Source organism: Cottoperca gobio, chromosome 21 (assembly GCF_900634415.1).
Source record: "Cottoperca gobio chromosome 21, fCotGob3.1, whole genome shotgun sequence".
In the NCBI taxonomy this organism is placed as follows: Eukaryota; Metazoa; Chordata; class Actinopteri; order Perciformes; family Bovichtidae; genus Cottoperca; species Cottoperca gobio.
Window position 1 is genome coordinate 13,628,798 of NC_041375.1, and position 15,976 is coordinate 13,644,773.

Sequence of the window (15,976 nt, forward strand, 5' to 3'; positions counted from 1 at the left end):
TCTTTCTGCCTTTGACTTGCACAGTGACTCCATCTGTAGTGACTGTGTTCCCCAGCACTTCCCATCCACGGCAGGCATCCAGTTTATTATGTCCATTAAAATGTACACTGTGTGTCCTACTTTTTTCCAGTTACGCTTGTGAATGTTTGTCTATGTGGCAATTGTTTGATAATGTAAATTGTCTATTTAGAATCTTAATCAGGAGGGTACATGCACTTATTAACGCTTCAGTTAGATCTTAAATAGAAAAGAGACAAAAGAAGCCAACATCATGTATCTAAATAATTTTATTTTTAAACAAATATCCACACGTCCTGACGATATTCATCACAGAATAAAAACAGTTCAATATTGATTGTTAGAAACATTTCGAACAATATGAATATGTAGCTCTGAAGAAACAATACAAATAGGTTGTCTAACAATACATTTTTCAAAAACAAAGCTTGAATGTTGTTTTTATGCTCCAAAATATGTGAGGAGAGAGAATGTTTCAGCTTAAACCCCTCTGCACTGTGTTTTCTCTCAGAATTGCCAGCAACCAACTATTCATGTGTCAGATTTACATAGCAATTTGTTTTAGCAGGTTTTCCCACAAATACATTTATAGAAATAACTGCACATTATTTTAACTTGAATGGATGGATTCAGTCAAAACATATTATTACAGAAACAGTGGTTTTTAATCACTCTCTCTCTCTCACATGTGTTTTAACACTAGGATCTCAGGGCAGCACGAGCTTTGTCCAGGATGTCCTTTCTCATTCTTGGATAAGTTGGATGAGCAGCCAGAACCTGTGGACGGAAACAAAGATTATTCACAGTATAAAAACAGATCTAATCTCTCAAACTGTAAACAACCACAGCTGTCTCACCTTGTGACACACATCTATGGCATCAACATGCCTCTTTGCTTTTAGGTAGTTGAAAGCAAGCTTGTAACCTGAAATGAAAACAGACATTACATGTTAGAAATATAATTATTTTAATCCCTTTTTCCCTCTAAATTAGAACTGGACACGTGATTTTGGTGCACAAACCAATAGTTGGGTTAGTCCGATTTCCATATTTCCAAGCCAGTTCATAGTTGAGTGCTGCATCACGGAACGCCTGCTCTTTTTCCATTATGTAGCCCAAATATTCATAAGCTTTACAGCATGACTGTGGAAAAAATGCAATTATTATCACAAAGAAATTTACATAAAAGAGAGCCTCGGCATTATTACAAAGTAGGATAATTCTCCAAAATAAGGGGAAGAGGTTGTGTGTGAATTGGACTGCCTGTAAACCACATAATATTCAAGTAGTGGCAGGAATTTTAGACAGACCTTATTATGATTATGACATCTCTTTAGGAGGTCCGCAGCCATGTCATACTTCCCCGAATGGATGTAGATGTCTGCCAAGAGCAGCCAGCTCTTCTCAAACTCATCAGCGTCAACAATGCTCCAGTTCATCTTAGCTATGCGTTTAAGCTGGTTCCTGGCTCTTGGAGTCTGCTTAGCATCATATAAGCTGTCGCCATGGCCAACAGTGCCGGCACGTGGTCTTTCTGAATTCAACCAGAGAATCCTGGTTAGACAGGATGAACCTGACAACACATCCCCCCCCACCCCCCTTTCATTTGTTTACACCAAAACCATGGTGACTTCACTTCAGTACGTAAAGTTAAATGTCTTTTTAACAAATCAAATTCACTAAACTACAACAAGCAATGACACATACTGTATGTACTCCATTAAAAGTCCATCCGCCTGATACAGTGTAATGTGCAGTTAACAACCTAAAGGAATGACTGACATTAAGAGGGAATTAATGCACAGCTCCTGGTGTGCGTATATTTACACAAGAGAGAGTGATGTAACTCGTGCGCACAGTCTGGGGCTTACTTACCTCATTGTTTGCAATCTCTGTGAAAACATTGAGGGCTTTCTCTACATTGGCCTTCTGTTTAGTGGCCAGAAAGCAGTAGTTCTCCAGGATGCGGAGCTGCATGTGTCCTCCTGGCGTCTGAGGCTTTAACTCCTTCAGCAGCTTCTCGGCTGTTCTCACAGAAAGCTGCTCCGACTCCTGCTTCTCTGTGGAGTTCCTGGTGAGGGACAAAGGTGAGCATTAGATGTAAGTCTGTGGGTTTCAAACTAAAGAATATATACTGTATTAAGTCTCGAGTATGCTCCTACTGCCACTTACCCAACTTCACCATCTAAATTTTCAAATACTTCTCCTCCCATGGTGTCATTGTCAGGGTTTAGGTAGATTTCAATCATGTTATACACAGCATTTTGACCCCAATCATTGTCTTTCCGTGCTTTGTTGAAGTGCCACAGAGCTTCATTAGGTTCTCCTGTGAACCTGAGCAGCAAGCACAAGTTTAGTCACTAATCTTAAAACAGATGTCGCCATATATTCCAAGGAAACACTCCTCTAAGCTTACCAAAGATAAAGTCCTTTGCAGTAATTGAACCCAGGGTCAAACTTAGTCCTGGAAGAATGTTTTTCTGCCATATCAAGAAATCTGGAAACTTCTTCCAACTTCCCGGCCCTCCTCAACAACTCAATGAGACGTGACAGTGTTGGGTAGTTGTCTGAAAGCAACAGGTGCAAGTTATTATGCTTTCCATTCAGAAAAGTCACATTTACATTCACTGCAAATGTTTTGAATACGTGGCTCTATTGCACCTGGTTTGCGCTCCAGGAGTTGTTGAAAGCGGAAAACTGCCTGTTCATAATCTTGCTTCCTAAACATAATGTCAGCCATCATCTAAGGACAAGCACATGTGAGAAATAACTTCTGTGAACTAGTTCCAACAAACACGGTCATGATCAAAACTGTGGCGAAGGACAGACAGAACAAACCAGAGTTGCATCTTCGTTCAACTGGTCATTCTTCAGAATGATGCTGCATTGCTCCAGGCACGCATCAACATCATCCAGAGTAAGGTACAGCCGTGCCAGCTCCAGCATCACCTAGAAACAAGGAGCGCATTCATTTGAAGTCATTTGACAACATTCTTTGGTAGAATAATGTAGGCTAAATAAATCAGAATCAAACTATCAACTAAGATCACAAAATTTCACAAACACAAGCTCCAGACTCTAAAAGATACCCGTGCTTGTAAACCACAGCTGCAGTGAGTACACAGGACGTTTTTGATTCGGCTGCACTGACCTTGCGATCGGTCTCACAATACACAAGAGCTTCTTTGTAGAATTTGACTGCTCTCTCATAGCCCCTCTGACTTGTGTAGTGTTTAGCGATCTCAGCGCAGATCTCGGCAGCAAGCTGCTTCTGCATGGGGACGGCGTCAGGTTGCTCCAACTGCACCCGCTTCAGCACCTTGGCCTGCACATCCCGGGCCTATACTCAGCAAAAAGGACAACCGTGTTTGTTTTGAAAACAGCAATAAACATCATCCTAAATCATGTTAACTCAATGTATGTCTTTTTAGACGGACCAGCAAGTTCTAATTGGAAATAATCACGCAGAACATTTGATACAAAATGTGAAAAGAGGACACAATCTCAGAGAGCAGACATAGCTGCCACCGCTTACTCTTTGTAGTGAAAGTAGAGCTTCCTCATTTTTGTCAACTTTGTTTTGGATCTTTGCCAACAGGACCAGATAACGGCAGTTATCCGAGAGCGCCTGCAGTTCATTCACTGGGGAGGTCCCGGAGAAAAAAAGTGAAGTTAGTTTACAAATATAAACCCGTTTATTAGCATTTCCATAAACAATATTTGCTTATATTGTCTCTCCATATTTACATCAAGTTGTTTATACTCGTCATCACTAGATGCTCTTGTGTTGCACTTGACGTCAGGAGTGTGCCGTGTGTGAAATACTGTGACGTCTTCAGTACCTGACTCATGGACCAGAGCTTCAAGCAGGACCCTCTCACAGCGCTGGTATTGCTTCATCTTCATCAGCAGCTCGGCCAGGTCGTAGCGCAGCAAGTTCTGCTGCTCCGTCTTCAGGCCTGCTTCGTAGTAATTTATTGCCTGTGCAACAGCAGCCTTGTGTCAACACAGATTGTCTTCCTGTGAGGGAATCATGTTTATGTTTGAATGAGTGTACGACACAAACCTTGACGTAGTTATGAGTCTTGACCAGGGCTTTTCCAATCTTGCTGGCTAAAGCACCAGCTTTAGGGTTTTTCAACAGAGCCTGCTCATAAACCTCAATGGCTTTCTCCGGCTGAGGATAAACAAAACGCAGAGTAAGTAGTGTCGCGTCGTGTTGTTGGTTTGAAGTTTTTGTAAATATTATATTATTATATATATCATTAAGCTTAATACATTTCATTATTTACAAAGTGTTGCAAACATGCGTTAAACACCTTAACCCTTGTGCTGCCTTCACGTTCTGTATACTCCCCTCGTCCTAAGGGTCAGAAATGACCCGCCTCCACTAAACCTCTTATATAAAGCAGCTTCATTGAATTTTCAACGCAAAATCTATTTTGCATTAAGAAACAACCTGTAATTAACCACACACTTTATGAATGTCTTAGTTTTCCCCTTTTCACATTGCAAAAAGACTACATTTTAATAGTGGACACCACTGTTAAAATTTAGTTTTTCTTTAACAGCACACTTGTTATCATGGTTTTCTTTACTAAAGTAGAGGAATATTATTGTCATTTCATTTTCTAGCTTTAGATAGTACTTATGTAGCATACATACAACATGTTGCAATCAAACAGAAACAACAGAAGTGAAATTCTTATATACTGTAAAATAACAATTTAACTGCAAAATAGTTGTTTAAGAATTTAAAAGCTTAGATTGATCTCAGAAAAACAACACCCTTGGCCACACCCTTGACATGAATAAGTTGTTCCTTTTCTGAGATCAATCAGTGGCAGGAATAATCTTTTTGCTTGTGTGTGTGTGTGTGTGTGTGTGTGTGTGTGTGTGTGTGTGTGTGTGCGTGTGTGTGTGTGTGTGTGTGTGTGTGTGTGTGTGTGTGTATAACTGACTGTGACTGTAATTTTAACTGCCGGGTCTGTGATTGTAAAGCTTCCATGAAGTTATAAACGAAAACAATTTTTGGGCTCATTTTAGGAAAAGTAATCACATTTCAAGGTCGTTTAGAGTTTTTTCTCTGCTCCTAAACATCACGGCGGGTCATTTTTGACCCTAAGACAACACAAGGGTTAAGGCTAGGATTGTTGGGAATGTTGGATAAACATACGATTTCTGATTGTCGAGTTGGGAAGATCTATTTTAGCCTTGAATGATGCCACCTTACCTATCATCACAACCAGAGTATGTGTCAACATGTCCCTCCGTCGGACGGCAGTCTCGCCTCCCATAAAATCATGAGGTGACATAACCGCCTCCTCTTTGACTTCCTGCTTAATCTAAAACCAACTCTAGTCACTTAGGTACCATGTCTCCGTTTCCATTGTAAACCATTATTGAACAACTTTCTTTTGTTTGTTTATTACAAATATACAGATGAGACAATTATATAATAATTTAAGAAAATAAGCTAAATGTATTCTTCCCTAACATTCTGGGTTGTGTATGAATGAGAATTATTTCTCCAGTATTGTTGAAGAACCATTAATCCTGTTTCCTCCTTTATACAGCCTACAGTATATTAAATCGTGTCACAATCCGCTGTAGTTCCCTCTGACCTAGTAATAAGCTGGTGGTGTGCTGTTAATGATCCCTTGTGAACTGCCGTGCAGTGAGTCATTTTAAAATACTTATTCTTACCAAGTCCTAAACATAGCTGTAAACATAACTTAGCAGCTTGCCGTTTCAGGATCTTTAATAGTTTGCTCCCCCTCTTTCCTCTCAACACGTTATTTTACAGGACATTTAACTTCTTCTCTAATATTTGAGATGACAACTTGAAAACAAGTGTGCAATTTTCCGGGTATTAAACTCACAAATGATTGAGATAAATGTATTTTAGCGCTGCCAAGAGCGACGGAAGATTTGAGGGTGCCGACAACTTGCGTCTCCGAAATGAAACTGATTATAAAAGATGGGGACACTCTGTGTGTAAACAGTGTTTAGTGAGTTATAGATAATGTTTCATGACATAACCTCTCGAGTTTGATAGCTCACTCCATCAGATATGTGGTCAATTCCTGGCCTGTCTTAAATGGGTTAATATGTTCAGTAGCATTGTGGAGGTACGTTTTCTATATTTTACAGAAAAGCATCCCCTAAACCAGGGGTGTCAAACTCATTTTAGTTCAGGGGCCACATGCAGCACAATTTGATCTCAAGTGGGCCGGACCAGTAAAATCAGAACATAATAACCTATAAATAACGACAACTCCAAATGTTTCCCTTCGTTTTTGGTGCAAAAAAGTAAAAGTACCTTCTGAAAATGTTCAAACTTAATCTTTTTACAAAACATTATGAACAACCTGAAATTTCTTAAGAAAAAAAGGTGCAATTTCAACAATAGTATTAATTTATCATTTACACATGTGTGTTACAACTTACAGATCACAGTGTATCTACAAAGGCTTTTACTTTATGATCAAAACAACTCATTTTCAAAGTCATCCCGCGGGCCACATGTTTGACACCCCTGCCCTAAACTATTCACTATTTCATTATACTGCTTTAAACTGCCGGGCGAGGATTGGAAGAGGGACATACGGTGTTCCTTTCAGAAAGTAATCATCCAAGGTAAGACCTTGGTGCTGAACTTCATTACAGCTCCAAAACAGCTCAGCAGAGGGGAACAGGCCAAAGAAACTGCGAGGCTCCTTTACATGAATTTTAAGAACAGGAATGTAGAAGCATAATGAAACTCAGAACGGTAGTGATTACACTACACGGAGGCTTCACATTTGTTTAACACTTCTATTTAAGATCTCTCTATGAAGGACAGCTTTTCATAACACCTTTGACTTTTTGGAAAAGGTATAAAAGACCCAAATATAACTGGAATTAGACAACACATCAAAAGGAATGTGCTTAATTAAAGCACGTCGCCCCTTTAAACCTATTCGAAGTAAGCCAATATCCAAACACATCAGCTGTTATGGAATAAAAAAAGATCTTATAAAAGACACCGATGAATCACATCACTTACTTCCTGAATGTTCATGTAGGCGTCACCTAGTAAGAGGTATGTGTGAGGGCTGGGCAGCTTCTCCACTATTTCTCTGGAGAAAAGAGAAGAGATATTACATCACATATGGCGGACTTCATTATGTAGACCAGTGGTTCCAAAACTTTTCATGCAGAGCCCCCCTTTTGTAGATAAGACCATATTCGAGCCCCCCTGGGAGCCCTGTCACAAACTTGTCCATGTTATGCTAGCAGGGCTCAAGCCCCTGCAATAGCTCTGCGCCCCCACTAGGGGGCACGCCCCCCACTTTGGGAACGACTGATGTAGACACACAGTATGTCTCTGCTAATCTGAGGTTCAGTCATGCTTTACTACGTCTCCACTGTTGATCCAAGTAGCCAATCAGAGAACAGCAGAAGATCGAAGGCAACTGTGCATATTTCATGTGGTCTTCTAAAACCCTACTAAAAAGACACAGCTGGATGAAAAGTGCACCTTCTTATACTAATGGCCTATGTCACATTTGAAAGTGAAACTGAACCAAATATAAAATATATATTTATTAATAATTTCACACAAAAAGGTTCTGACACTATATGACTATTGACATACCAATAACACTGTCTGTCAATTATGTAGCATAAGAGGATTAGATTACTTAGGTCATTAGTTTAAGACGGTGACGTTATTTAATTAAGTTTCATCCATTCCTGTTCAGACAAACATTTATTCAATGCATTAGGCTTCAGATGGAGTAAAGTCGCTCACATGTTCAGCTGCTCTCTTACATCAATATTTCAGCTGCTCATTTGGGTCTGACATTACTGCTCACCTGTAACAGCTCGCATACAGACGTTTCTCTTTTCTGTGGTTCAGATATATGTCTGCCATTTTCTCCTTGGCTTGGATGTAGTAGGGCTGCTCAGGGGTAATGTTTCTGAGCATGGTCAGTGCCAGCTCGGTGTCACCACGCAGCAGGGCCAGGTCCGCATTGGCAATAGTGACACGTAGCTCCTCCGGGGTTCCCGAGAACTCGTTGATGGCATCTTGCATCACCTTTGCTGCTTCATGCTGATATATACAAATCCATTCATAAGTGTATTTATTTTTTTGTGGAAATCTAAGAACACTACTGGGATGAACACCTTAACAAATACTCACAGCAGAGTACACTGCTTCACTTCTACACTTGAAAACAGGATCATGTACAAGAGTTCATACATCAAAACTCAAAATGTTACCTGTTCTCCGTTGAGCCACAGGGCCTCAGCTAACTCCAAGAAGACGGAGAGACAGTCAGCAGGACTCAGTTCAATCTTCTTGTTCTTGGACTTGGACGAGGATCCAGCTCTGCGAACACCTGGGAGACTCATGGCCATCTGCAGTGTCTGAATAGCCTCCGTCAGCTCACCCATTTTCTTCTTAGCCTGAGCCTTGATCAGGTGGTACAACGGATGTTCGCGAATCTGGAATGGACAAGAAGTCCCGACTTATACACGCGATCCTCGCAGTAAACCAATATCACGTGGTGTAATAGTTCTGTGGTTGAGTTCCTGATTGTAGCAAGATATAACATTCGCCACAGAATTAATTTGAATCATCACAACCCAGCTGAACTCTCACAGAAGACATTGTTTCTGTATTAACATGTACGCTCAAGCCACTGATGCTTGTAATGAGCCCAAACCAGAGCAAGTAAACATTTCTGAACGGTTGGCATTTAACAATACACACTGTTATCTTGTCACTGCTGTCAATATCTTCAATGTTTCTCTCTGTGTTACAGTTAATGTTACAGATAAAAAGGCGACAGAGCTACAATATATTTGCACATTTTGCCATTTTTATTTGACAAATAAGAGCCTGAACACACACTTTCTCTTAGACATTTAGCAGCTAATAATACTTTCCATGTTGATGGTGATCTTACCTCAAAGTTATGGCTGAGGCAGAGCTCAAGAGACTGGGAACACAAGGAGAAGTTGCCCTGCAGCAGATGAATCTGTGCCATTAGCAGATGAGCATCTGCATGAGAAGGACACTGGTCCAGACAGTGTTCTAGACTGCTCTGAGCAGCGTCAACGTCACCTGAATCAAGGAAGCAGTGGTGTTTAAAATAGCATTTGTAGAAAGAAATTAAACCAAAAATATATTTTAAATGCAGTGCTCACCAGACTGATATCTGACTTTGGCTAGCAGGAAGACCCCTTGAGGGAGACCTGGCACAATCTTGACCACAGTATCCAACAATGTGGCACAGTGCTGGAGCTGAGGAACTGGAGGCTGGCCCTGGATTGGAGGCTGAAGCAAGAAAGGTTTTATTTTTTTTATTCTTTATTTTCTTATGATGAGTCTCAATACAACAGGATGCATATTCCTATCATAGTATTACGACGGCGTATAAAGGCCATTGTAGATATATAAAAGGAACCGCATCGCTTCACTTTGCAAGATTGGATCAACCTCATCACATCAAAGACAGCACCACTTGCTGAATATTATGCCTGCAGTGGATGCCCTACTCAAATTATACTTCGCAATCGCATTAAGCAATAAGGAAATACTTGTGTTTTCAGCCCAGAATCACCATCTTATCGAGAGCATCCGGACTTTGAAGAGACATCGCCGTGAATGAATTGGGCCTATTCAGAAGAAAACAACCTACTGATTTGGATGATACCGCCATGTTTGTTCCATACTGTTGCACGTCCTTACTCGTGTGCATGCGGCATTTGTGAATTTTGTGACTTTAACCTCAGAGAGTTTCAGATTTGAGAGTTTTTCTCTCAAATTAATGAATTTATTTATTATTTTAGAGAATATTTGAGTTTTTTTCTCTGAAATTCTGAGATTTTTCTCAAAATATTAACCCCCCCTCCACGGGCTATGTCATTTTATTTTATTTGTTTGGCCTACAATGGCCCCAAAACGCCATTGTATACCATCCCCAAATGTGTGAAATAAAAACACAATCATCAGTGGCAAAATAAATACATAACTGACTGAGGCGTTCTCAGTACTGCCCAAATTCAGGTCTCAGAATTTACATCGACATTTTAAGGACCAACGGACACCGTGTCATTGATGAGTCTCCCAGTCGTACCTTAGGGGGACACAGCGCAAGATACTCTTTGACAATCTCCAACAGGAAGTCGGGGTTCAGCTTCTCAAAGTACTCCACTCCCAGAGGCAGACCCTGCAGAGTGGAGAAGTGTGTGTCCACTGCATCGTTCAACAGATTGGTAACCTCTTCCTGGGGGCGGCGTTTTTTCCCTGCCAGGACAGCACGTAGGTAGAGTAGCTCCTGAGGGCGGACAAAAACAAATACTTATAGAAGGAGAAATGCGAAGATCGTTGGATACAAGAAAAGATGAAAGTAGCAGACATATCCATATGGATCCAAAAACGCAAGCATAAAAACAGAAACTCCCCCAGAAAGAATAACTAAAAGAGGTAAACACTGCAGAACTAATGCAGCAGCTGCTGTCTCTCCTGGTAGGTGCTCTTGCTAATTAATATTCAAACAGTTTATAAAGAATAATACATTATTCTAAACCACAAGAAGCCTCTTTCTCTATGACACTCTTACTAGTGTGAAAGACATTTGTCAGCATTTATAAAAAAGACCGTACCCCTGATTTTCCAATAGATTGTTGAATCTCTGTCAGAAATTCCAACTGTTGTTCTGCGTCTTCAAGGTGGCCGTCTATCAGCTGGCAACGAATTATACCTGCGTAGCAAAAATAAAGTTATATCTTCAGAAATATTTGTTTTTTTAAGTATGGCCCCCGAATGTCACGAAGACAACAGATCAATAACCGTTACACATTACCAGTCAAAGCAGAAACACTCGTCTCATCCAAAGTCATGGCCGTCTTGTACCACTTCATAGCCTCCTTGATTTTGCCCTGAAGCACCATCTGGTAGCCCAACTCTGTGGCTAAATCGGAGTCCCCCGATGCCACAGAGAAGGCCCGTTCCACCATCCTGAATGTTTGCTCAATCAATTTCTCATTTCGGCCACACTATGACAAAAAGAAAACTGTAAATGTCGAAACAAACAACTCACTATTAATGAGAACCAAAACTGTAGCATTAAGAATTTAGAAAGAATACGGAAAAATGTCTCACAACACGGGTGAAGGCTAGAGACATCCTGTAGAGAAGCTCTGGGTTGTGTGGTTCCAGAATCTCCAAGCTGCTGATGAGGTTTGAAAGCAGCTTTACCGACTGCCAAGGAAGATGTAAAAAATTGTTTCCGTAAATTGACCAGCACTGTGCCACAGCTCCATCACACGTGCCAGTGTTTAAAATGTTATTTTATGTCCTGCTGATTTGCATCCCATCCAGATCTTAGTATGAACATGTGACACTTTACCTCAGTAATATCTCCATCTCTACATAAAGAGTGTAGAGCTAGCATCCGTTGTGCCTCCAGATTATTTGCATCCTTCTGTAAAAGCCTGAAATATGACACAAGGTGCTGTGAATGAAGTCCATTTCCTAGATTTATTTGATTAAAAGTAATAGAATATATGATACTTCTGCAGTAGTCTATTTAGCTCCCAGACGTGAACACATTAAAACTAAAAAGGAACTGTGAAAGGCTGTACTATATGCTGCCTGCACCAGTCCCACTTTACAACTTCACAGTGAGGGCACCACAGCGGCTCTAAGCTTGGTGTAACTTGAGAAATCACTCTTCTTCCTGTTCAGCAAACCTGCAGCAGCAAATCTTTAGGAATTGTGTTAGACTTCTGCACTTTGGCTCAAAGTTCCTTCTATGCTGTCTGACACTGGCCAGGGTCCAGAGGTGCGAGCACAAACAATAGCTTAATCAGTATGCGCTGCTTTGAGGCTTTACGCTAGTGTTTCATGTGCACTTGAATGCTGAGCCGTTCGTAAAGGCAACCTGGGTTACTTCTTACATCTCTGGCCGTGATTACGGATGTTTTTGCGCTTTATGATCTCACCAGAGACATAGTAACTAAGAAAAGACGTGACCTGTGCATGATCTGGGAGAAACATTGCAAACCATCATTTTACCTGTGTGCTGCGTCTGTGGTTTGCTCCCAGTCTTGAAGGCTGAGCAACAGCTTCATCTTCTTGATGAGGGCAGGCGAGAACGCAGGGAAACTAACAATGACCTGGTTAACCATCTCCAATGCTCCGGAGTAGTTCTGACGATATTCATAGTATTGTGCCTAGGACAGATGAAATGTCACTTAGGGATGTATCATAAACCGAGGCTAGTAGAACATATGACGTCTAAAAGGTAATAAACCTATCAAGAACCCCAATTGAAGCAATATTACCAAAGTTACAGAGGAATAATCCAAATAATGTACTGTCCAAAAGAACTCAAATATATTTCATATGGTGAATTGAATAGCTGAAATACACCGACCACAGGGTCGGCAGGGGACACATTCAATAAACCACAGTCAATCACAAAGTCAAAGAAACACTATAAGAGACATAGGAAATATGACAAATGATAGCATCGTAACATATTCAGCTGTGACTAAAGAAGACTATTCAATATGGATTTGTAATTCCCATCTCACCTTTCCCATCAGGGCGAAAACATCTGCTTTCTCTTTAAGTCCCTCATCAAAGTACTTTCCAGCCTTTCTGGCGTAGGTGTCTTTACCAGATGTCACATCTATCCAGGCTTTTAAGATTATCCCCTGAACAACAAATAGGTGAGAATGCCCCTCGTATTACATACACTTCAAATTGTATAAAAATGTTAAAGTAATACTGATTTATTTCTCAAACATAGGGCATCAATGCCAATCTCACCTCTCTAGAGCCACTGGAGAGTTTGATCATTCTCTCTGTGTACTCCCTTGCTTTATCATTGCGCCCTAATAGCCAGAGAAACATCCCAGCATAGTACAGACTCTTGGGAGATGCACTTTTACGATCATCTTTGACCTTAGCATCAAGTTCTTGAATTACTTCTCTGTCTGTGAATACAAAGACACTTATTAGAATATTACCAACAAGTATGTCCAGTCCTTTAACATAGTCCGGGCAAACATCTGTGACATAAATAAAAAAAAGGATTATGTTGACTTACCTGGATTTGTCTTTTTTTTCTCAGCATAGACAAGGGCCATTAATGTACAGAGAGACACATCTCGACTCTCTCTTATTGTGTCCAACTCTATTGAGGCTTCTTGAATTTGATCTGTAGTAAAATAATGAAATAAGTGTATGACATATGGCAAAGAGACACAAGTTTAACCAGAAATGGCCCATGATGTTATATTCTAATATTATTTTAAGCGTACCTTGCATAAGGGTACCATATGCATGGAAGAAAATGTAGATGGGATCATTGCTGAACTTCCTCTGAGCAGCTGCTGCAGCGTTTACAGCGTGATTGAAATACTTGTCATAGCAATAGCACCTGATCAAAGACTGTGGGGGGAAACAGAAAGGAGGCACTGCGTTTGTAGGAGTTGTAGGTGGTGATAGCTTGCAGCAAAAGAGCCTACTGCAAGAAACCAATGTTGTTTTCATAACAGAACAAAGTGGAAAAGAAGATGAACCCTTTCATTAGCTTCAGTATGTCGTTAACTTACGTTATTGACGTTAACAAGAATCATTATTTGCCACGACAAACAGCTAGTAGTTACTTTTAGACGTTTTAAAAGGACTGACGAAAAGTCCCCTCTTGTTTGTGGCTAACTAGGTTACTTCTATGTATGATTTGGCTACAGTCCGGACTGGTTTAGCGTTAGCTTTATATCTGGAGCCTTGGGTTGCTACAATATGTTCGCTCACCAAGGTTGTCTCTTCATCCTCCATCTTGGCTGAGACGCTTCGTGCTTGAATAGTAACTGACGTGAAAATGACCAATACAATTTAACCTGTCTGCATTGTACTTTTAAGCATAAAGACAACATGATTGCAGTTTTCCCTGTATTTTCGCCATCTTGCACTAACTCCTTTAGCGTTGCCCGGTAACTTAGTAACAGCCATGTCCATGAAAGTGTTTTTCCCTGGGTGTTAACTTACAGGCACAACATCCTCGCGGGGTGCTTGTATATTATGCCTCTTTTAGTATGATTAGGACATCCAAACCCCAAATATCATTTATATTATTTCTATATCCTTAAGAGTTTTATTTAAAAGTTTTTTGGGCAATTCTTTTGATAAACAGTGTTGGTCTCTCAGCCTGGAAATAAGCCTGAGAGACTAAACCCAGGAAGCCTGATACTTGGACTCATCCTAGCTAGTGTCGCCTTTATATCTCCAGGTGGCGCTGTCATCCTTTTATAAAATGTGATACTACTACTACTACTACTACTACTACTACTACTACTACTACTACTAATAATAATAATAATAATAATAATAATAATAACAATAATAATAATAATAATAATAATAATAATAATAATAATAATAATAATAATAATAAAAATAATAATTATAATAATAGTAGTACTGATGTAGAAGTCGATAAAGCAAGGAAGTTGGAATTAATTGGTGAATTTTACAATACGCCATGATGTATAAGATAGCAAGGCAAACATTTTCTAGGGCATTTGAAGTTTTGAATATTATGGAAATGATTTCAGGCAGCGCTTGGGTCACACGCACCGAGTTTGGATTAATGTGATGAGTAGGCTTGTTGTTGGCATGGTCTTCTGTTTGCCAGACCTACACAATTTACCATCCTCAGTTTCGGAAAAACTTAAAGATAATGTCTAATCGTATCTCACTTTTGTCATTTTGTAATATAAACTATTGTTCAGCCTATCCAAACAAGAACGTTTTTGCACACAGTCTCACCTATGAACACAGCTTTACATAGTTTACCATGTGCAGTGGAAGGCATCCAGCCATTGGTAATTGGAGGCCAGTGTTATGCAACACCATGCATTGACTGTTAAGTTATGAACTCTTGATGTCTACAGTGTTGAGTCCATGACAGGAGCAGCCAGTGTACAGCATGGGTGCAACTGTTCCAAGAGAAACCTTTCCATGCCTTGTCAAATACTATTTAGCACTAACTCTGGCACATAATCATTACTCTCTGCAGCACACATCAATGGAAGAGTAAATCAGGTTGGTATCGAGCTCATGTGCAGCAATGGGAAAAGTCTGTGTAGGCCTACTGTACCCATAGCTTTGAACCCATATTGTTATATAAATATAAAATGAAACATTTTATTATCTATTTAATATGAACTATTTTGTATAGATGAATTCACTAATCCAAATTAAATTAATTGTATTTTACATAATAGGAATAGTAGTTACATGGTAGATATTATAATCAAGGTGTTGTACTTAGCAAAGAGCAATAAATATGCTACTGCATGTGTTGTAGCACTTACAAAGGATGCATTTGAAAACCTATTAGAGGAAAGACAGTGGAATATGTATCCCCTGGGATATAGTGCTATAGCATTCTAATGGCTATCCATTGAGGTTTGTACAGACCATTATTGATCAAAGAGCCATGTCCAATAATACAAGCAGCTCACTTGCAAACTAACTCTTTTATTTATTTCCATATAGTTTGCTTGACATGTATCTTATACATGAATGTACTAATTCAACATTGTAAACATGTATTATGGTATTATGTTGATTGTCAAGGATTTCTATTTTCTTACACATTTTCAGTATTGTTGTAATATGCTACCACATTAAACAGAAGTAGAAAAGGAGGAAGGATTTGTACAATCCTCTGTTGTATTTGACAAGCTGTTGCCTGTAAACTGCTGCATTTGTGTTTGCGTGTGTAGTTTGAGTTACTGAGGGAGTGGCTCACTTGAAACAGTGAGTGTGTGGGATTTAGCAGTTGAGGTAAAAAATGAGTGTGTGAGTGTCTGTTTGTGAGTCTGTGTGTCTGTCTATTAGCACATAGGGAAGGTAGAAGGGTACTCATCACTACCTAATATAATG

General features: G+C 39.9%; 1 protein-coding gene across 1 annotated transcript; it reads right to left on the reverse strand.

The window, feature by feature from the left end:
- Nucleotides 1-269: 269 nt before the first annotated feature.
- Nucleotides 270-14,015, reverse strand: ttc21b (tetratricopeptide repeat domain 21B). The gene is given in 30 exon segments (XM_029459619.1): nt 270-795; nt 876-943; nt 1,041-1,161; nt 1,329-1,504; nt 1,507-1,552; nt 1,894-2,089; nt 2,191-2,352; nt 2,435-2,585; nt 2,680-2,761; nt 2,857-2,967; nt 3,170-3,358; nt 3,554-3,660; nt 3,861-3,999; nt 4,085-4,195; nt 7,067-7,139; nt 7,878-8,116; nt 8,287-8,511; nt 8,976-9,133; nt 9,217-9,346; nt 10,149-10,349; nt 10,678-10,775; nt 10,878-11,070; nt 11,177-11,275; nt 11,424-11,508; nt 12,092-12,249; nt 12,613-12,735; nt 12,851-13,017; nt 13,131-13,241; nt 13,345-13,474; nt 13,841-14,015. Coding segments are annotated over 30 exon segments (3,951 nt in total). The 5' UTR covers nt 13,865-14,015; the 3' UTR covers nt 270-717.
- Between the last annotated feature and the right edge of the window lie 1,961 nt (nt 14,016-15,976).